The following is a 23,671-nucleotide window of genomic DNA, read 5'->3' on the forward strand; positions in this document are numbered from 1 at the left end:
ACGCATTAGACTTTATTGTTTAGATTGCAACTGTGTGGTTGAAATTATTTCCTGTTTTTTTAAAACTTAGACATGAAGTTGGATCAAAAAACGTTCTATTTCTGCATGACCTTTCATAAGTTCTATTACGTTTTAGGAAATTGTACTGCCAGACAATTCAGTATAAACGAGTTTGTCTTTAATTGTCAACGTTATTGCATTGCACAGTCAAATTAAGCTTTATAATTTAAAAGCAATTAGGGCAATTAGTGAACACTTTATTGCCATATAAGTTATATAGGCTACAAAAAACAACTTTTTTATCTTTAAGTGTTTGTGGAAACGTGCACGAACGCTCGATTTGTTATGCTTTCATTTTTTCATGTGATGGTCTGTTATCGCCTCTGGGGTCATCAGACTGAACAATGAATTTAGATTTTAGTTCATGCAAACCTGTGGTTACGAATTGGGTCGAGTCAAGCTGCAGCTATTAGATTATGCTAAGTTGATTGTTTTAGGTCTTCTCAAAGACTTTTTATTGTTTTGTTTTCTCAGCAGTTGTTTTTCTACCTATTGTTGAAAAAAAAAAACGATTGACTGACTCTTTGGGTTTGTAGGTATCTGATATAAGTTATTAAGAAAGCAAGATTTACGTTTCAAATTATTCAAAAAATTATTTGTTTTTGTGTAAGTTTGCCATTTGTTTTTCAAATTAACGATATTTAACAGCCACATATAAAGTGACATTTCGATAAAAAGCACAAGTTTGTCAATATTTTGTAAACAACAATACAATATGAATGTTGCTGAATATCTTCAACACATCGGCATCGAGGACAAAGTTTTACTTCCAACCCTTGAAACTCTGAATCGACTGCAAGTTGCGCATTTAAGTAAAGTTCCGTTTGAGAACTTGGATATGTTTGGAGGCGAACGAAGACAGATGGATCTAATTAATGTTTACAACAAGATCGTTAAGGTCGGTTTTTGAAACACTTTTTTTACGTTTTTGTTATCTGGTTGGGTTATGGTATGCACATGTTATGCCATTGCCGGATTAAGACGTAAAAGCTTTTTCAAAGATATCTTATGTCTTTAATACAGCATTGGAAGTTAAAAAGTCTTTGTAAAAATGTTTAAAAAAGTCCAGTTTTGAGCAACAGACCAAGAAGCAAATAAATATTGTTTGCTTTAGACGGCCAAGTCCTATATATGCTCTTACGCGCACACTTTTTTTCAGCATAAAAACATTATTTTGCAGGAAAATCGAGGTGGCATTTGCTGTGAAGTAAATGGATTGTTTTGCTGGTTGCTACGACAACTGAAGTTTAACATCAAGGTCATTCAAAGTGAACCGTACGCAATCGACCTTGACCTTTTGTCCTTTCCGAAAAGTCACCTACTTATATTGGTAAGTTGCGATAATTGACATGTAGGCCTATTTTTATTACCGGGATCAGCTCCAAAGTTGTCCGGGTTCGGGCATAGGTTTCTAGAAAAAAAATGGCTTAATTCCGGTCTGATTTTACATTCTGTGTCCGTACTTTTCTAGTATTAATAACTAGCTAAGTAGCCAGTTACTGGATCTGACCTAATGTCAAACAGCTCTAAACGTCTTGTTTTAAGACCAATTGTCTTTGTGTTTGTTGTCTTGGTCTTTCGTAAGGCTTCAATGTATAGGCCTGTTAATCAAACTTTCGACGCCTAAACGGGCTTCACAAAAGCAAATCGGGTTCAGGCGTGGTATTAGGCTTGTACTTTCGTGTTCGCGCTCTAATTTCAGGCCCGTTTACAACTCTGATCAGTTCTATAGCGCAGACGAAGGATTCAAACGAAGGTATATTTTTAGTTACTTCATTGTTGCTTTAACGCTGCAAAAATATTACTGATTGCCGAGTATTTAATTTGATTCTCAATGTGACAACTAGATATGATTACTTGTTAATTAAAGGCATTAAAAATATCTGGCACCAACACATTCTTTCTCTTCAGTTTTTTTGGGCATCAGTTATGATTCTATTTGAATAAGAGAGAGACTGATGTTGCCCACAACAAGGGTAAAAACTATATCTCGTTTCGTCGACATAGGATGCTATTGAAGTGATAAATCTTGTAAAATGATATTAAATGCTATAGTAACTTCTTCGGTTGCGGTTGTACAAGGGTTGAATCATAAACCATTTAAATTGTCCGAGTGCTAGGTTTTTTTTATTTGACTCAAATTAAGTTACATTTTTATTAATGCAGGTTGAACTTGGTGACAAAACTTATCTTACGGATGTTGCGTTTGGAAAACACAACTTCTTACATCCGCTTTTATTGGAGGAAAACATTGAACAAAATCAAGAAAATGGAATTTACCGGTAACTGCGGAGTTATGCTGTATTAGGGCTTGGTGGAACTCACATTTTTAACGTAAAATTCAAGCGATAATCAACTAGCAAATCCTGTTACTCCCAACAAACTGGAGTGCTGTTGGATGGCTACACTAGCCAATACGACTGATCTCTCGCCACTAGCTGCACTGATGATACCTTAGAGTGCATTTTTTTTATTTAAGACCAAGTTGTGTGTTTAGATGTGTTCTTTTCTTTTTCAAGTGGTTGCTTGTCAAACCAAAAATCAAAAATTATTTTCCAAGTTGAATAATGTTTTGTTGGATAAAACTTTTTCAGATTTCGTCGAGTCGATCCATCTAAGTCGGGTGTTTTGTATTTGGAAAAAAAATGGTTGGACACTTTGGACGAAGAAGGTTGGTAGAAAACTTTATTTAGCCTAAAACACGGAAGATTTTTTCTTTAGTTAAGTCGGTGTTATTTTTGCTGCGTAAAGAAGCAAATAGTCACGCCATTGTGCTAAAACAATCCCTAGAAATGCGCAGCACTAACACGTTATGGGGTCGAAAATAGTATGAAAGGTATATTTGATGGATAATGGTGGAACGCGCTGCAGCTACGCACTGTGGTCCGTGACACAATGTGAAACTGCTGGGGCTTACTAAGAATATGAGTAAAACACGAATGGATTGGAGGTTCGTAGGGCTGTAGCCAAGTTTCTGGGTACTAAAATTATGCCCATTCCATTCATGCTATAAGTGGATATGTTTGCCACTGAAAGTAAGTGCCAAAGAGGATAGGGTTTGCTACTGAAAAGTGAGTGACGGTATTTCGTCAAGGTTTTATTAATTATTTTTTAACTCCATGACATGAAATTTCTTTTCAAAGTCTAAGCTTTTTTCTCCAGTTAGACCATGTTTGTAATGAGTCATATAATAGCGTGGAAAACAGGGTCCGAAGAGCTAACAAGGTCATTTATGCGTTTAGGAAAAGTAATACCAGCATCGGAAAGCAACCCTTACTACTGTGCAAGCAAATACCGCGTTGAAGGGTGGAACATCATATTTAAGTTAACAGTTACTGAATTCTACGAATATGAAGACTTCAAGGAGGCCTTCGACTTCTTTCAAGACAAACCGGAAAGCTATTTTCGCACAAACAGCTTTACTTCGGAACACTATATACGGATCTGTTCATAAGTTTAATGGTGAAAATAACGGCCCAAATAGACGTTAAAAGCGACATGCTTTATTGTTTAAACGTTTCGGCAAATGCTCATGCCATCATCAGTGATATGAAGGCCACATCAATTGCACCCAGTTATATACACTTTAGTCGCATAAAAGAATGATAAAAAGGTGCGCAGAAGCGAGGTGTAAGTCACCTGCAAATTTTACGCGACGCTTGTTTCGCACCTTTTTATCATTCTTTCATGCGACTTAGGTGTATATAACTGGGTGCAATTGATGTGGCCTTCATATCACTGATGATGGCATGAGCATTTGCCGAAACGTTTGAACAATAAAGCATGTCGCTTTTAACGTCTATTTGGGCCGTTATTTTCACCATTAAGCTTTACTTCGGTTCACAACAACGGGGTTACATACAATCTATGGGGCAACACTTTAAAACAGACGAGCTTCGCCAAAGTCCCGCAACTTGTCCACACTCGCAAGAAGGCCTTTGTCGCGGATGACGTCATCAGTGACGTAATACGTGATCGGTTCGGGTTCGAGCCTCCGGCAAGTTTTAAACCCGTGGCCAAGAATAAAGAGTAATTTTTGTCTGGAGTCAAAATTATGTGAAAACAAAAATTGGTTGTTTTTAATATGACTAATCGTTCTGTGTGCTCAATCGTTCTGTGTTTGTAACTCTGAAAAAAAAATTCTGAAAATTTTTTCTTCAGTTACGTATAATTTTACTACAATATGTCCATGCTGCTTTTTCTTACTATTCAAATTAAACTGTTGTGGGAGTCCTTTTTCTGTTTTTCAGTAAAAAGCGTTAACATTTTTGGAAATTGAATCGTTTTCTGTATGCCAACTTAAACCTGCAAGGTTTTGTTTATCAATCCTATAAAAGTAAACCTAAACTTCGACCTCATAATTTTACAACAGTGTGACATTAGTTGTCCGTTAGTGGGCGCTCAAGCATTGCTTCTGTTTGCTAGGAACTTTATCCTCAGCAGGGACAGGCGTGCTGACCAAATGGCCTACATACAACCATAAAAACACCTGAGAGTGGCCCGTACATAGGACGCCGCGGGTTCGAACCTATGGTAAAAACGACTTCCCTTGTCTTAAAACATGTTTGCTGTACTTTCCACTGCACCAGATACTGCATAGAAGGAAAAATTAAGGCTATTTAGTGTTGCTCAAAAGTTTCGAAACAATTTTGGCCAGGATTGAACTGCTGGATAGAAAAAAACGGGCGCTGGCATGTAAGCGCTAGATATAGGTGTTGGTTTTACACCGTAAAGTGATTCAGGTTTTAGGCAACAGAATTGCACTGTATATAATCTAAAACTATATGTACATAACCAAATAATATAACATTATCCATCCATGTAGGCCTAAGTATGTATCAAATCTTGCCTTGCCCCCTGTTGCTTAATTTTCTGCCGGGGCCCTTAATAGAAGAGTTTATCTTTGATTTGTCAAGATTGTTGTATTGCTCAGTCAAATGTATAGATTTTCAAGCTTCTATTAATTGTAAGCAAGGACAATATGTGAACACTTTATTAATACTATGTACATAGTTCACAGAAAAAACAACTTTTTTATTCACCTTTGAACGTAATATTACTCAGTTTGTAGTTTGTAATCATTTTTTTTGTTTTTGCTGGTTGCTACGACAATTGAAGTTCAACATCAAGGTCATCCAAAGTGAACCGTATGCACTCGACCTTGATCTGTTGTTATTTCCGAAAAGTCATCTACTTATTTTGGTATGTACACTTCGCAAGGGTTGGTGTGGTGATAGCCCAGAGTTGTAAACGTGCCTGCAATTGAAGCCCAAACCTGAAAGTACAAGCCTAAAACCCAGCCCGAACCCGAATCGTTTGATTGACAGCCCTATACATTTAATCCTCAGGAAAGACCTAGACAACAACCACAATATACAATGACAGATAATTGGTCTCGAACAAGGCGTTTTAGGACTGTTTGACATTAGGCCAGGTCCAGCAACTCGCTGCATATAGCAAGTGAAATTCATTCAAAAAATACTGACATTAAGGGGAAAAGTCAGGAAGTGGAAAATTATAATCAGTGCGTACGGGCTTGCTCATGGGAGATATTTTTGTTTGTTTGAGCACGAATCATAAGTGGATGTGCTTTCATTTGTATCTAAAAAATTGTAGTATTTTAGCTTCAAAGTAAAAAGAAAAAACATTTATGTGTAATTGCCTTTTTTAATCTTTAAAACTAGATACAAACCTTTATATCCCAATGGTTTGGCCGTGTTTTTTTTTGTTTGGCCCAAATTAAGACACATTTTGTTCAGGTTGATCTGGATGACAAAACTTTTCTCACGGATGTGGCGTTCGGAAAACACAACTTCTTAGTATACGTCCGCTTTTATTGAAGGAAAACATTGAACAAGAACAAGAAAATGGAATATACAGGTAAATGTGGATAAAATATAAAATATATGTTATGTCGTATATATTCAGGCTTAGATGAAATCTCAAAGTGGCCGGTAGATCTCCCTAGGAGTGATAGAGAATTTTTAAGTTATGTATTTCAAGCTTTGCAACAACGTTCTCCAAGAAAATATTTTTATTTTAAATTATATCTATTGTGTAAAACTCTTTCAGATTTCGTCGTGTCGATCCATCTAAGTCGGGTGTTTTGTATTTGGAAGAAAAATGGTTGGACACTTTTGGACGACGAAGGAAAAAAAGGAATTTTTTTTCTTTAGTTAATTGGTGTTAAATTTGCTGCATAAAAAAATGTTTAGCAATGGAGACTGTCGATTTTCAATTCTACTATTCAGTGGCACAAACTGACGCCAAGTAAAATTACAGAACTACTTCAACCTTTTTGCGGTCCCCTCCAAAATTGCCTCGCGGATCCCAGTTTGAGAACCGCTGCGCTAAAACAATCCCCAAGCCAGAAATGCGCAGCATTAAAATGTTATGGGGGCGAAAATAGAATGAAAGGCACATTTGATGGATAATGGTTGAACGCGTTGCAGCTACGCCGTAGTCCGTGACACAATGTGAAACTGCTGGGGCTTACTTACAGTGAGTTTGGCGCACTGTGAGTAAAACACGACTGGATTGAACGTTCGTATACTAGGACTATAGTCAAAATTCTGGCTACTAAAATTATGCCCATTCAATTTATGCTATAGGTAAAGAGGATAGGGTTTGCTGATGAAAGTGAGGAATGGTAAATCGTCAAGGGTTTTGTCAATTATGTTTTAACTCCATAAAAAGCTTTTTTTTTCTCCAGTTAGGTCAGGTGTATACCGATTCATATAAAAGCGTGAAAAAAATGCGCCAAAGAGCTAACTAACAAAGTATTTATCTGTTCAGGAAAAGTAATACCTGCATCAGAAAGCAACCCTTACTACGGTGCAAGCGCATACCGCGTTGAAGGGTGGAACATTATCTTTAAGTTAACAGTTACGGAATTCTACGAATACGAAGACTTCAGGGATGCATTTGACTTCTTCCAAGACGAACCGGATAGCTATTTTCGCACAAACAGTTTCACTTCGCTTCACAACAACGGGGTCACATACAATCTGTGGGGCAACACCCTAAAACAGACGAGCTTCGCCAAAGTCCCGCAACTTGTCCAAACTCGCAAGAAGACCTTTGTCGCGGATGACGTCATCAGTGACGTAATACGTGATCGGTTCGGGTTCAACCCGCCGGCAAGTTTTAAACCTGTGGCCAAGAATAAAGAATAATTAGTGTCTTATAGAGTCAAAATTATGTGAAAACAAAAAAATTTTGAACTGTTTTTGACTCTATTATGACCAATCTCAATCGTTCTGTGTGTAAATCTAAAACAATTTTCCTGAGTGCATGTTTTTACTTTAATATTTTGCTGCTGTTTTTACTTGCTATTCGGATTAAACTGTTGTGGAATTCCTTTTTGTGTTTTTAGTAAAAAAAGTGAAAGTTTTCAGTGAAAAGTTCCGGCGTCCTGATACAAATCGCAACACCGTGAAAAGTATTGCAATATTTTGTTCATCAACCTTTACCGATAATTCACAACATTGGTCTGTGAAAGTATATTCAAATGTTCACAATTTTTGTTATGAAATTAGACTTTAATGTTACCACAGTTTACAACGCGAGCGGTAACAACTGTCCGATAGTTGGCGCTCGAGACCTGTTCTTGTTCTCATTGCCCTTTATTTAACTAGGACAAGCGCTTTGAACGAATGGTCTGTAGGCTACAAATATAAATACACGATCGTGAGGCGTATTTCGGACCGTCGTGGGTTCGAAACCTGTAAAAACGCCATGGCCCAGTCTTAAAACATTTTCGCAGTCCACTGTATTATGACGTAATACAGTTGTTCTATATATGTGCCTCGAGACGTTCTGGTTTGTCATCCATGGTTTGCTGGAAAGAGGCACGAAACTTATAGTAAAATCAGAGCAGGTATAAAATTATTTGTTGTAGTTGGCGTTCTGTTAAAACAAACTATCCATCTTAAAGAATTAATAATGAAAGTGTGCGAATAGCAATCTCGTAGCAGTTTCTAGACAATATTCTACATTTCGTTTCATTATACAAAGCCTAAAGCCAACTGATAAAATAGAAAAAAATATTCAAATACTTTGTGGGTTAATATATTTGTGCCAATGGTGTTATGCATTACGTAATAAGCCTTGTAGATTTAATACATACCTGCGATAAACCAAATCAAATTAGTGTCATTAACTTTTGAAATCGAAAAAGACTAAAAGGAGTTATTGTAATGAGCCATAATGTTATGCGATAAATCATATCAAAATATGTAAACAGCAGGCTAACTTTTATTCTATCCACCATTTGTGCTGTTTCGCAGTAGCCGTTTTTGATTTTAATCGTATTTGTGCTGCTACAATTATTTTCACCGAAGCTAAATATAGGCCAGCCTACCCATCGACGCGTTCGTGCGTATTTCCAGTCTCCATAAATAAATAAGATAACATAAACAAACATAGATCAGACAGAAAAATCGAAATTAGCCTATTTTGATTATCACTTATATTGGTGGATCTAGTTTTGTGATTCATTGTTACATTTTTACTTTATTCAGGACTATTTTTTACACAACGTTCAAAATCGTACCTTTGTAAACTTCAATGTGACAATTTTGTGTGCAAATTATCTAGACGCAAATATAACGTTCCGTAAACAGAATCCTAATGCATTTCATTTCTATCTTTAGTGTCTACGACCTCACGGTGATAAGCCTGTTCTACATTTAGCATCAAAAATACGATAACATTTGTTGTGAATGAAAATCGTATGTCGAGTCTGCAGGTTGGGAGAAAACGCCAGTGACACACCCCCAATAGACCACCGAGGCGGAAAAAATGACTCGTAGCATCACTGCGCGGCTAAACGCGTTCATAGCGAACGTGCCGTAAAAACTGCGCCGTTCTAGTCACCTTCTTTGTCAAACTTTCCGCTCTGGTTAAAATGTTACAAGTTTTGCTTACATACTTAGTAGTTGAAAGGAGTATTTTTTACGAGGTGTAGAGAATGTAGTTGGTGGTCGCTTCGATTTGAAATCATTTCGGCACATTTACAACAGCTGTTGCGTTTAGTGTTTCGATCAGTTTACAACTGTACTATTTAGGTTTATTGATTAACGGAAAAAGGTGGCTGACGCTGATGTCTTAGGCGATTTTAAACATATAATTTGTAGTGGTATACGAAGCAACTGACATTTGTAAGTTGGTCTGAAGATTGTAATTTAAACTTCGGCGGTTTTGTTGAATTGTAAATTCGGACGCTTTTCAAGCACGTGGCGGTTTTTCCGACGCATTCATTCTCAAGTGTAGCTTGGATCAAGTTTAGTTTAAGTGTTACTAAAGACAGATAGACAGACAGAGTGGTTCAAAGTTTGACGGAAAGTTTTTCAGCAATAAATTCAGTTGTATTGTTGTGTAATGTGTATTTTAATCATTTGTGTTATATGTTTATTAAGTTTTGTTTTTCCTATTTAAAAAAGATAAAATGAAATGGCGAGGGTATTTATTTGTTGAACTGAAAGGGTGTGTTGTATTTTTTTTTATAACAGACAGGTTTTAGAAACTGACTTCTTATGTGTTTTTTTTCAGGTTCTCCTTTAGTTTAAGATAATTTATAATTTTCAAAGCAATAAAATGGGCATAGGGCCATGCTTGCAGCTTAAAAAATTTAAACGCTCTATTATTTTAGTGTTGACTCCAATTTTGCTATTGCCTTTGCTGATTTTTCCTCCGCCACATTTACAAACGGTAAGCTAAAGTTTTTATTTGCACTAAACATGAACAATGTTGGCATTTCACAAATATTTGTCTTGGCAGGAATTAGCATGTGCTTACACAATCCTGTTGATGGCTATATATTGGGTGAGCGAAGTCGTGCCACTTGCTGTTACAGCTTTGCTACCTTTGGTATTTTACCCCTTTCTTGGGGTTGTAACCGCAAAAAGGGTAAGTTAAAAAGTTTTTTGTATTTTGTTAAGTTGTAATGAATACTACCCAGTCGAATAATAATTTTAGGCCAGTAGTTTACCATGAAACATTTTAATATGCATTATTTTCATTATGAGGTGAGATATAAAAAAATATAACCACGATTTCTTCCTAATTGAGTATGTTGTCCTACCATTCTGTGGTAGTTTTGAAAATCATATTCTTATAGTGTCTAATGTGTGTATTTTGCTGTGATGGTGATATAAATTTTTAATCCAATTAGGTTTTAAGAAGTTGATTTTTTCATTGTTGTCTTTTTTCAGACAAGCATTGAATACCTGAAAGATGTGAATGTTTTGTTTCTTGGTGGCTTAGCAGTAGCTGTGGCAGTAGAACATTGGAATCTGCACAAAAGAATAGCTCTCAAAGTTCTAACATTTGTGGGAGCAAAACCAAGATGGTAAGATGTGTGTACAGAATATAATATATATTTATAGTTCTAGTTAAAGAGTTTGTATGGCTTTTTTAAGTATATACGATATATGTAGACAAACTAAATTTACTATGTATACAATCAAACATACATGAAATGAACCTTTTTTCAGAATGAATGTGTTTAACTTTCACTGCAGATCATATGCTTTGTATGTGCTGGTATGTTTGTAAATTATTGTAACTTTTTTGGTGTTTTGCATCTAGCAAGCTGTATGGAAACGATTTGTGGCATATGTCACATTTTGTTGCATTGGTTACATGAAACGCAGGAAGCCAATACCTAACAGGCTTAATACACTCCCTTCTGTCGAAGAAAAATTGATGTTGGTTATCGCACCGTTCCTAGAACACAACAAAGTGTTATTTCCAATAAACCGGTTGCTAGGAAGCTATCAAGTGCTAGTCACGTTTCAATCTTCCAACACCTTTGCTTATTTCATCTATACACGTTACTAGTTACTACCATCAGAAAAATTTTCATAAATCCGGTTTGGCCAACAAGGAAGTCGTGTAAGAGTTCCTGGGTCAGCCTTAGATACACCCCCATTTTTTAGCCAATCACAAGAGCCCGTTGTCGTGTTACAACAACCTATAGACGAGGTTGGAATGTGGCTAAGTCGTTTGAAGGGCAATTAACCAGCGACGGAGTTGCAGACATATGGACGTGACTGTTTAGGCGCTCACATAAGCTGTTGGTGACCAACGTGTGCTGCTACTGTATAAATCACATGTTGTTATTGTTAAAACTTTTTTTTTTTCGATTTTCTGTCTTGTCCTTTAGCGTCTTTATAAACGCGGTTTTGTGGTGATATATTATTCATGAGGCGTTTCTACCAGTCAACTCAACCTTACAGTACTAGTTTCGTTTTGCTCGAGTATCAGGAAGTAAGAAAATTGATTATATTTATTTTCGGTTTCACATTTAAAAATACACACCCGTGCAAAACAGATAGCTAATTCCAAATTCGCACGTCTCAATCTCAAGTACAGCTTCAAACACACATTTTGCGTTTTTGCCCTAGGGCGCCAGGAGCAAGTATAATAAGCGGAATCCCACAGTTTCAAAGAAGCCTTTTGTCAATAAAACTTCACTCTCGGTCTACAACCAATCCTTTGTCCGTTGTCGCTTTAGCTTCTGTTTCAAATTAATCGTTTTTATAGTGGCCCTAAAGTTAAACATAAGTCTTTGTGTTCGCGCCTTTGTGACGTATTCGGATATTTCTGACGTCAAACGTGACGTCAGCAAAGGCGAACTCATATATTTGTGATAAAAACTCGTCTTGAGAAACGAAAGTCAACGTTTTAGGAATGTGAAATTGTAAGTGAATTCAATCGTATCTTTGTGTGCGTGAAGCAAACATATCCAATTCATTCACGCGCGAATGCACCAGAAAAAAGTACCAAAGGGATATTGAAACGAATTTCCTTTTTGGCGTAAATTCCTAACCGCCGCATTAGCCAAAGAGAATTTCAAAAATCAATGCTGTATGGTATTATTTTTAAACTGTTCACGTTTTGAACAAATATGGAATAAAATTGACCTTACATCGCACAAATGTGATCAAATGGTGTAAATATACAAACAGCACTACTGGCGCAGTATAGTAACCAGAGTTGCAAGCGGGCCCAAAATCTGAGCCCGAACCCGGCCCGAACCCGAAACGTTTTTGAGAAGCCCGTTAGGCCCGAAATTTTCATTAACAGGCGCAGGCCTATCCACGAAAGCCTTGCAACAAAGGACGAGAAAGAAAAAAGGAAAAGACAACAAACACAATGAACAATAGTAGACAATTGGCATAAACAATATGTTTTTGAGTAGGACTGGCATTAGTTCAAAGCCAGAGACTTGTTACTTAGCTGAGTGATTTTATTTGAAAAATGGCGGACACGGAACGTAAAGTCAGGCCCGTTTTAAGCCCGTTTTCTCACAAATACCTAAGCCCAAACCCTTGACTTGCAACTCTGTAGTAACGTAACAGTTTACTGGGCGCCCTTCGTTCCATTATCTTAATTCGTTCGTGCCTTGCTAAATCCCAGCGGGCCACTTGGGCAGGCCTTTAATCCCAGAGAGTTCTTGAACTTGGGGTTTTGGTTTACGAGTAGACGGTAAAAGGTTACTTGAGGTCAGAACGTGACGTTGTCAACTTTTAGTTTCCCGGATACAGCCACACCCCCAACAACGCCCACTTTATAGTTGCTCCTACTAAATACAATAAAGTTTACTACAGGTCATCTAAACAAATAGGACACCTCATCATAATTGACATTTATATTCTGGGAGATAAGTGGTATAAGTAGCTAAAGCAACCTTGTAAAACCTGTTTTTCTTGTTTTCTTTGAGGGCTCATTTATGGCATTAAATCGTTTAGCCATGGCAAAGTTAAAGATTTGCCAATAAAGCACACAATCATGGCATTTAATGTGCCCAAAAAAATATGCATACTCATTTTTTATTGTTTTTTGTTGCAGGCTGCTTTTTGGGTTCATGACCACAACAGCCTTTTTGTCGATGTGGATTAGTAACGTGGCCACAACCGCTATGATGATCCCGATCGCGCAGGCCGTACTTGAAGAAATGACGACTGAACCAGTGGGTTTGTGTTGTGTTTGCGGAACAAACAGATTGTCGTTTGTTTAGCCCATGCGTTAAGCTGTAGTAGTTTGTAGTTACTGTTTAATTTGTAATGTGTTAGCATAGTATGCAAATTGTCTGGTACACCGAAATTTTATGATCATCAAACAACACTAAGACCTGTGTGTAGGCCGGGGAAGCCTTGTGTTTTATTTGTTTATTTAGGAGCCTCCCAAGTAGTTTTAAGGTTCAATGACACCTAACTTTAATGTAATGCAAAATTTATAGTAAATTTTGTGACTTGTGTAAATGTTTAAGGGTCCATTGTTCAAAAAAAATAATAATATGACTTTCAAAAAATGTGCAAATTTTGCTTAATATATTTAATGTATATTAAGTAGCAAGAGAAAAGTACTATAACTTAGGTTTTGTGTTTGTCAAGTGGTAAAAAATAATAACTTGTAGTAGGATATACAACACTGTACTTCGTAGTGTTAAAAATAGTATAAACTGTAGTGTTTCAAGGAAAAAATAGTATAATGTTTCCTCTTTTAGAAATGTAATCACTGAATATAACCATACATATATTGTACGTTATAGGACATTGAACAGGGTGGTTCCAGCAAATCGAGCAGTGGAGGTTCGACGCCCCCTGGTGACAGCAATCACAAACCAATTGTCCGAGCCAATTCACAGCCACGACCTCTAACCCTCGGTAAGTACCTGTGGCGTTTACAGGAAACTATAAATATATCCAAGGGTACACAGCGATGCTTGTGCGTAGCGAGATATTTATGGAAAAGTCACGTCATCCGAGTAGATTAATTTCTTGTCGGAAGAGGATATAACACAGGAAGTTTTTATGCCAAAATGACCGCTGTGCGACTTTGTTGTGTCCCTAAAATGTTTTGCCAAGTTGTTTTATTAGTTTACTTACATATCCATGTCATTACACATAGTTATAATTACCAACAAGATATCTTGTACAAAAAGTTTTTTATCTGCTAACAGCATTTTTTCCCTAAACTAAAGAGACATACATACTTTTTATGATGAAATGTTTAGTATAAAATGCTTTTTTGTTCCTTATTAGCTTGCAAACAATGAATTGTAAAATGTATATCTATATATTTGTTACAGATTTTATTATGTGTAAGGTTAGATTAAAATATTTGGGTGTCTTGTGTATCATACATAAATGTTTCGAATGTTTAGCATTTGTGTGAGTGTGGGTATCAACTATCCATTTCATTGTAATCTAGTATTGTATTAAAAGCCAATTTGTCCAGTCTCCAATGTTTTCTAAAACTGGACACACACAGTTGTAACCCAAGTCGTAAACTCACCCCCCATAACCTTTACTTAACAACTATTACATAAAATCGATGTTACTAAAAACACAGCATGTATAAGTTACGTCCCACTATTGTCTGGTTTCTCGCCATGTGGCAAACCACGCCCCATGTGGTCTAAAACCCATAAAGAAGACACGCTTGTACCATGAGGCGATCACGCCAAGGCAAGTGGAACTGTTGGACTGTCTAATGATAACATTTGTCTGCTGCACGTGTTCGTATCATATTACATTACCACTCTGTGTTTATTCCATGTCTGTGAATGACCCTTGACAATTTACACAACTGCTCTAAGTTGAAATACTAGCTGGCGTCGACCTTTGTAGCTGACGCCTTCTGAACACCTTTTGATTAAACTGATTTTGTGATTTCTATGTGTGTAGAAAATAGCCGCAGCGACGGTGACAAAGTGGAGTTTAAACCCATTCAGTCGTCACCAGGCTCAAACAATTACTACACATCAGTTTTACAAAAGGACATCAACAAACACAGGTGGGTCAGGAACCTACACATTAACTCATCTTGTGAAAAAAAAACAGTTCAAAACAAGTGTTAGTTTTTGTGTGAACAAATAGAAACATGTAATTGATTGTCCTGCTGTGTTCAAATAAAGGCATATTAAAATCATATTTTTTGTATTTCATAGTTAACTAACATTACATTTTGAAATATTTTTTGCTTGCTAATAATATCTTTAACATATGATATTTTTTTAGCCCAACAGAGGAACTGAGCAATCATTTGGTAAGTACAAGATAAACTTCCACGAATATAGTATTTTTCCCAGGCATGTTTCATAGACTTTTTGTGCATCCTGGAATATATACAAGTCATCTGACATTTTGACGTCCTATACGGGGTGTGTTCACCAGGGTGACCAAGGTGATGTCTGATACGGGCGTCAAAATGTCGGTTGTCCTGTATATGTTTCCTGGAAGAATGAGGAAATGTCTTTGATGAATTTCCATGCTTATAATTTTTAAACAAGTTACCACAAACAAACAAAGCTTGTACAGATTTAAATCTTTCACTATTTTCTTGTACAAGATTTAGAAATCAAATGGTATTATTTTAAACAATTTTTAGGTCTTTCAAATGCTGTTAGCAAGTTGTGTTTAAGCCTTGTACTCAACAATCTTAAAATAAAATCACTTGAAAATTTGTGTTTTTGTGTTAGGTTGCAGCTGTAGATGATGGCCCAGATGCATCAACAACAGCGCTTATCGAAGAACCAGTAAGTCACAAATAAAATTGAAAACTTCTATCATTGCCTTTTTCAAAAAGAACCATAAACAAATACATACTAAGATAAATTCACAACTGGGATCAGCCCTGAAGCGTCTATGCAGACCAGCGATCACGGCACACTCATATGAAAATCACAGTATGCCATGCCCGTTGAAGCGCGCCATACAAATACATAATAATCATTGTTACAAAGCATACATCCAATACCTGACATATAAACAAAATTGAAGTAAACGTCAAGTCAACTGTAACTGAATAGACTGAGTGCAAGGTCATGTGCGTTGTTGCCACATAGACCAAATCAGTTACGCAGTTATCCATAAATATAAGATGAACTTTTATTATCACTAGTATACTGGCAATAATTGACATAAATGTTATACGCTCTATTTGCAATGTTTCAATAAATGGTTGCGCCATCATTTGTGATATAAAACCTAACAGAACATTTGTTGATTATTCTCCAAAAAATTGTGAATGACTGCAAGTGTTTTGTTTGGTTGAGCACACTCTGTGTATTGTGACATCACAAACATTCCTATTTACAGCGTTGAATTTTTGGTTTGCAACAACACCTAATACTCTTTATGTTCGACCCATTCCTAGACAAAACCTTTCTGTTAAATATGCTTCTGAAATCAAGATTTTTTATGCATGAAATCAATGTCACAACAGAATAAACACTTAAACTCAATCAGTTGACTATTTCATGCTCTGTAAAATACTCATGCAGTGTAGCCTCCTAAAACCTTACATCACTATCACTACCAAACTCCATAGAATTATGTAAACTGTAATGTTGGCGTTTTTCAGGGATTTACAAGCACAACTTTCAATACTAAATTGGAACGCGAACGAAAGAAACGAAAGCTGTGCAAAGCATTGACCATTTGTGTTTGCTACTCTGCCAATATTGGAGGCACTGCAACTCTTACTGGCACTGGGCCAAACCTGATTATGGCTGGGCAATTCAAAACGTAAGATTAAGTTAGGTTAGACAGCTCATTTGACAAATGACAATGTATCCTAAAATGTAGGGAACTAAAAAATTTTTTTAGATAATTAATCTGATAAAAAGTTGTTTTAAAAAAAATATATTCTGGAACAGAGCACTCAAGCTGTTTAAATCAACTTAAAAAGTAATTTATCTATATTAACCACACTAAAAATATGGTTGGAAATAGCTTTCTCCATATTAAATAGTATTGCTCTTCCAGTAGTTTTACTTGTTTATTCATTATGCCTGGCAGCAACAGCCTATTTATTGAGCTTTATCATGTTTGTTTTAACCTTGTGAACACTTCTGTGCACAGAACCTATCCACATGCACCAGAAATTGATTTCGGGTCATGGGCATTCTTTGCTTTCCCGGGAATGGTGTTGTATCTCATGATATCATGGTTCTGGCTTCAGTACCTTTTTCTGGACATCAAGTATGCTTTGAAACCCATCTTTTTTACTTAAAGCAACATTACTTAACAGACTGTATTGAAATTTGACACAGGTCAAATGAAAATACATTAGTCTTCATACTTTTCATTTCAAAAAATCAAATTAGCCAGTTTTTTTGTGGTAAAAGTAGCTTGTTTTGTGAACAAACTTATTGTAGATTCTTATATTGTAAGTTATCAGAATTTAAATTTATGCTTGTTCAAATTACATTAGCCGTGGTTTAATTTGTTGATAAAGATAGGAATGGAAATTAAACATTTTGATAGGATTTGCAATTTCAATTGGTTAATTTGCTTTTGTAGGTAATTTTATATTAACCAGGAACCTAATACTGTTGTTTATTTTATGATAGTTGGTCTGAAATCTTTCCCTGTTTCTCTCGAAATAAAACCAAGTCCACTGAGGAGCTTCATGCAGAAAGAATGATCAGAAGGCAATATGATGACCTGGGTGTCATGAGGTAAGGTCAGATAAACACATAACAATATACACATGGAATTTTATGCGATAAAATAATGCATATATACTACAAATCTAATTACTTCCATTAGGTATAAAGTTGTGTTTCCTAAATAGATAGAACAGCGTTAAATGATGATGTGTTGTTTTGAAATCTCTTGGATTCTAGTAACAATTATGTTGATGACAAAGCAATTGATTTTATTTTACAACGTAGTAAGCATTAAAATGAGCCATGAATTGTTTAACTGTTAATGAATATTACTAAGTAAAGGCGTTTATTGTCAACCAATTCAATATGGGCTGATTTTCTGACTCACTATTTTACAAAATCTGTATTTATTACCCCTATTCATCTTATTGAAATAAATTTTCTGTGATATAACAAATGGATATTTATCTTTAACAATGTGTTTTTCCAGCTTTGCCGAGAAAGCTGTATTGTTTTGGTTTGTCTTGCTGGCGTTGTTGTGGCTCACCCGAGATCCTGGTTTCGTTAGTGGATGGGGATCGATACCTATCTTCAAAAAAGGGTAAGTGCAATTTTATTACATACAAAATTTTCGTACTTCATTAACAAAAATTTGCATTTAAAAAAAATCATTAAACAGCAATTTTATTACAAATATAACTTGACTTATAAAAAGCTGAAGTTGTTACATATTATAAAAAAAATATTGTGTCGCTTTCTGATATTAAATATGCAACTTCGTGATAAAAATGTAATATATGTTTTAGGTATGTTTCTGATGCGACAGTTGCGATGGCCATCACTTTTATTCTATTCGTGTTTCCATCGAAACGACCCAACTTCTTTTGTTGTCGAGCAAAAGGAGGTAACATTTCTTAAACTTATGATCTGACATAGAACACTTTATCATTTGTAAACTTCTGCACTATTTTTTTCCTATTTTTAATGAAAAATTTAGTTAACCCTAGTTGTAACATTTTATTTTGTCTAATTTTGTTGGCAAAATTGTATTCTTCATTCCTAATTGTTAACATACAAATCAAAATTCAATACTTATGCATACTTTTTTGTACATAAAAACAAATAATTTGTTTCTGTAGTTAAGGACCAATATTTTGGTAATTTACTAACAAAAATATCGCAAGTACAGTTTGAAGTGATACTAACATGAAATTCGCAGTTTTCCTGTGATTACTGTTTTCTACATCAAGATGTATAAAAAAAACCTGGGCCTACATAATATATTAAAATAAGGAACTAATCATATCACTTGCACTAGTAAGCATTGTGTATACCGATTGATTCTGTTTATCCTATGGTTTTATATTTGATCAAACCACTTTTTAAATCTGTAAGTCAACTTTTTAACAATTATTATCACATAATGTATAGACGACAGTGAACCTGGACCAGTTCCAGCTTTGTTGAGTTGGAATGTCGTCCAACACAAGATGGCGTGGAATGTCATTCTACTGCTCGGCGGTAGTTTTGCGATGGCATTGGGATCTAAGGTGAGGATATTTAGTTGATGACAATCTTAAAAATAACTTTGCACAACCGTTATGTAAAAAAATGGCACACTAATTTTCTTTAAAAACAGTTTAATATTATTTTGAAGAAAAGAATAATTAAACTTTAGTTCTATATCAGAACAGTTCTACAATAGTTTTGTTTTAAATACGGTAATAAAATTTGTTTGTACTTACTTGGGTTAGGAGATAACTCTTTTTCTAATTTGAAAAAAGGTATAAAGTATGTAAACAATTTAATCTTATTAACACCTGTTTAGGCATGTCATTTCGGCCACAAAAATGTTCAAATCATTTTTCCTAGAGTAACTTTTGTATAAATGTCAAACTTTCAACTCCAGCAACTGAAACTGTCTTAATCCAAACAGTCACAATATAAAAGTAATAAAGTTTCACAACATAAATTCCATTTTAAAGCAATCCGGATTGTCTCAATGGATCGGTCAACAGATGACTCCATTGCATGAAATTGATCCAATACTTGCAAACTTTATCTGTTGTTTCATTGTGTGTGCTCTCACACAGTGTACGAGCAACACGGCAACAGCAACAGTATTTCTACCCATCCTTGCTGAATTGGTAAGGGCAATTTGATAATTAAATACAATGATAGATGGTCTATTGCAGCTGTGTTACTTTGTTTGACTTAAATATGCAATTGCATGCAACCCATAACAGTGGTAATGTGTAAGTTACATTGCCTCATGCCAGCAAGAAGTGAAAGTTTTTGAAGTTGTTCGCCTTTTTGCTGAGCAATTGAAAGGCTCATCGCGTCGTCAATTTTTTTCCCACTGTTAAGTTGTAACTGTTGTCTGTGTCTTCTTGTTAAATGTGATGATACATTTTTTCAAATTGTTTTAAAGCAGTTGAAACATAAAGACTATAACTGTTTCACAAAACTTGGTATGCAATACTCTTTTTTTAAATTCTTTAATGTTTGTTAGAACTTAGAACCTCACTGAATGCTTGCAGTTCTGATTGGTCTGTAAAAAATTGTTAATGCAGTTTTTAAGACGTTAAACTTTGGGATATAAAGGCACAAAATAATACACACACGTTGAGCAGACAGCTTTACCATTTTGGTTTCTAAGTCGTTGGCAACACCATTGTGGACCCAGTGATGTATGTTTAGCTGTGGCATTGAACAGATGTCGTGAGACATAACGTTTCAGCCTGTTATTCCCAACAAACTAGAGTGCCTTATGATGACTGCACTAGTTTTGACGGCTAATGTCCTGTTACCAGCTGAATCAACTAATATTTTCACAGGGTGAAGTACTTGGAGTGAACCCATTGTATTTAATGCTCCCATCAACAGTGATAACTTCATATGCTTTCATGCTTCCAGTATCAACTCCACCTAATGCTATTGCTTACTCCTACGGTCACCTTACTATGATGGATATGGTAAATAACATTTTTGATTTGTATTTTTCGAATTGTTTACATTACACATATTGCTTCAGGGCTGATCCCAGTTATGAATATGTGTTAATTTTAGCAGGACACGCAGATTACATTTTTTTCTTCAAAAGAGTGCAGAAGCTTTGAATACATAATGTGGCAAATAAAAAAGAAAACATGCAAACAATTTTATTTAAGCCTTTTGTTTAATTCTAATATAAGGAAACATGCCTTTGAAAATTCATTATTATACGTAGATAGCTTTCATGGTTTTTTTCTTCAAAAAAAAAAATACATACAATTTGGATCAGTTTAATTTGTTTTCAAATATATTTGTTTCAATTCATCCCTAGTTTGGTTACAATATCATTTTCTTTTTTGTTAAACTTTTTTTTGTTTTACAATAATAATATAACCCAAAATTATGAAACATTACTTTTTTAGGTCAAAGCAGGAGCATTTATGAACGTCGTTGGAATATTCATTGCAATGTTTTCTGTATCGGTGTTCGGAGGTCCAGCATTCGGCGCATTTGATCCATGCCCTCATTGGTTGCATTCACAACACTGTCTCGCACAATCTGTTGCAAATACTACGTTGACAACTGTGATTAATTCAACTATGGCATCTTAGCGAGCCTCAAATCAACAATACCCTCATGTGGCTGGAAAGTACTGTCCCGTGGTACGGACTAACGGATACAGGAAAAAGTTCCATGACTTTGGTATCTACATTGTGAAGTCTTGTTTTTAATTTTTAGGCTTGGTACTCAACAACTGCAAAATCTATCTCAATAAATCAAAGCAATTTTTCCCAAAGCAAATCCATGTCAATTTTAGATACTTTTCCAAGACATGTAAATTTGTAAAAAATATGATTGGTTTTTGAAGAACATGACACAGTTAGTTAAATATAAGAGTACCAAGCACTGTTTATGTGTCTGATATGACCAGACTCTAAACCGGGGGTGGGCAACCCGCGGGCCGCATGCTGTTCTTCTTTAAAGGTTGTGCGGCCCTCAGAGACACTTGGATTTTAAAAGTACTGGCAAACGAGTTCAATTATTTCATATTTTTGAGCTGATTAATGTGCCTGATGCTAGTTTTCTGCGACCTGGCAAATGTGGGTAGAATCAAATACGAATTTTACTTGTAATATAGCATATTTGGTAAGAAACAAAGCAAAATCACTTTGTGTGATGAACATGTGCGGCCCGCGATCCAACTCTCACATTGGTAATTGGCCCCACAGTAACAAAGGTTGCCCACCCCTGCTCTAAACAATCTGATCTAAATTTTGTGCACAATGAAATTATTTCCAATCCTACATCAAATACACAAATGTTTTAGTCTCTTTATGTATTTCTTAGGATTTTTTGCGTTTACTGCCATTTGGATTTTAAATGCACTAACTAGGTTCTAATAGATTAGAACAGTTTAACTAATATTGCTATTTATATGTTTTAAAATACACAAACACAGTTCTGGTGTCTGAAATTTTTTTCCAGCCTTCTATCTACTTGTCTTTTATTCAATGTACACACCACAAAGACTGGTGCAAAATGTGTGTTGCATTTGTGATGTTCGCGCTGTTATTAAACTTCCTAAACATCAGTAGTTTCAAACTAGTTTTAATTTTTTAAATCTTTTTGGGGGTTTCAAAAAACATATATTTGAATGACTTTTTTTAAAATTTGTGTTTAAAATTGTTTTGGCCTTTAAGTTTGCCATTTGTATTTTTAAATCTTTGCAAACATGTCAAATTGAAACCCTTGCCGAATTTTATTTCTGTCAACTCTTAATAAATAGTAATACACAAAAACCTAAAACCACAACTCCATAAGAAAGAGCCATAAATTTGTAAATTAAGTATTGTCCCTCACAATTTGTTGTTTGTACAGATCGGTAGCGATATTTATGCATGTTTTTGTCCTATCAAATCACCCAGTAACTGGTGACTGTCTCTCGACTACGGTTACTTTCACTTGGTACTGTGTTTTTGTCGCCACCCTGTGGTCATTTACCATTAATTTTAGTCGAACTGTGACACATATAACGCTCTTTTATCTGTGTGCTACACTGCATCAAGTGACTGAATCTTATATTCCACATTTTGTGGTAAAACATGTCTGGTTTCACAAAGAATATCCATTTTATTGGTCTTTCCGCAACATTTATTTACATTGTGTAGAAAGTACATTTTGAAAAAATAAGATTTCTATTGTTGTTTTTTACCATGTACCTCAAATTAATGTTTGCAATGTTGAAACCATTATTTTTATCAGACATTTGTGCAAATTTTAAACAATCCCGAAATAAGAATTTGGTGCGTACTTCTCACAAGAGTAAACCAAAGTTTTTTTTGTTATTTTGGTCTGTTGTGTATGTATATCCCTAAAACTGGTGAATGTTTGTAGATTACCTCTTTCTATTGCACTAAACAATGTCTGCATTATCAGACACAGTTAGTGTTCTGTTGTTGTATTCTTATTGGCCAATTGCCTACCAATCAACTGAATACACATCGTACCATCATTGTTCAATTACACACAAACGAAGCAAGATAAAGTTCCAACTTCCCATGTTTGTTTGTAAATCTTTTTGCTCTTTGTCGAATGCATACCTATATTTTTCCACAATACCAATCTTTCAGGTTCCAATTCATCTCAAAATTTATGCATTGTTGTTTACATGTACAGTTCTATTGTGTATTTTTGTGTCTGCATTCATTTTAGCAACAGATAAAACATTCTTTATGACAATTTCACACTATAAATCAGTGTTGCCCAAATTTTTTTTTTTTTTCTAATAACTTTCAGCCGGGACACCCCTGCTATAAATTCTCAAATTCACTATACTGAAACTAATTAAAAAGTTGTGTAACATGGCAATAGAACTTACGTGACTGTTTAGTGTACACAAGCGACACTTCCCATTTTTCAGAATTAACCAACTTTAAAAATGTTAAGTATTTGTAAATGGACTTTATTCTTTTAGTGTATTTTGATAGAAGCTTGCAACTTAGTGCGAATGAAATTTTTGTGACATTAGTTTTATGTTTGTAAATATATTTATCAATGTCATGTTGGATACTTTGTCTAGCGCTGTGACCTGCTTTCAGGTCCATTCGGTGAATAAAACTGAGTTTTAACCAGTTTACAAAGAAACTGTGTGTTTTTGTCTCACAAACAAGAGTTAGGCATTAAAAACAAATTCATCTGCAGCTTGATATATGG

At 35.3% G+C, this 23,671-nt stretch overlaps 2 protein-coding genes and 1 pseudogene across 3 annotated transcripts; all 3 read left to right on the top strand.

Moving 5' to 3' along the window:
- Positions 1-581: 581 nt before the first annotated feature.
- On the top strand, positions 582-4,413 carry LOC145218801 (arylamine N-acetyltransferase, pineal gland isozyme NAT-3-like). Its single transcript, XM_080086207.1, has 5 exons — positions 582-958; positions 1,241-1,390; positions 2,227-2,342; positions 2,655-2,731; positions 3,303-4,413. The coding sequence occupies exons 1-5, from the start codon at positions 776-778 to the stop codon at positions 3,512-3,514; spliced, it is 738 nt and encodes a 245-aa protein (XP_079942333.1). The 5' UTR covers positions 582-775; the 3' UTR covers positions 3,515-4,413.
- Positions 4,414-4,621: 208 nt separating this feature from the next.
- On the top strand, positions 4,622-7,420 carry LOC145217262 (arylamine N-acetyltransferase, pineal gland isozyme NAT-3-like; annotated as a pseudogene). The gene is made up of 4 exons (XR_013857358.1): positions 4,622-4,630; positions 5,074-5,262; positions 5,820-5,940; positions 6,133-7,420. The product of XR_013857358.1 is annotated as an arylamine N-acetyltransferase, pineal gland isozyme NAT-3-like (transcript).
- A 2,175-nt stretch (positions 7,421-9,595) lies between these two features.
- On the top strand, positions 9,596-23,602 carry LOC145233714 (Na(+)/citrate cotransporter-like). Its single transcript, XM_080098492.1, has 17 exons — positions 9,596-9,771; positions 9,841-9,969; positions 10,275-10,411; positions 12,916-13,036; positions 13,619-13,733; positions 14,757-14,865; positions 15,090-15,117; positions 15,551-15,607; positions 16,435-16,598; positions 16,935-17,054; positions 17,426-17,533; positions 17,955-18,065; positions 18,271-18,368; positions 18,896-19,014; positions 19,450-19,611; positions 20,302-20,439; positions 20,881-23,602. Exons 1-17 carry the CDS (start codon positions 9,658-9,660, stop codon positions 21,067-21,069), a joined length of 2,019 nt encoding a protein of 672 aa, XP_079954618.1. The 5' UTR covers positions 9,596-9,657; the 3' UTR covers positions 21,070-23,602.
- Positions 23,603-23,671: the final 69 nt, after the last annotated feature.

This window comes from Phallusia mammillata, chromosome 1, assembly GCF_965637545.1.
Source record: "Phallusia mammillata chromosome 1, kaPhaMamm4.hap1.1, whole genome shotgun sequence".
Classification (NCBI taxonomy): Eukaryota; Metazoa; Chordata; class Ascidiacea; order Phlebobranchia; family Ascidiidae; genus Phallusia; species Phallusia mammillata.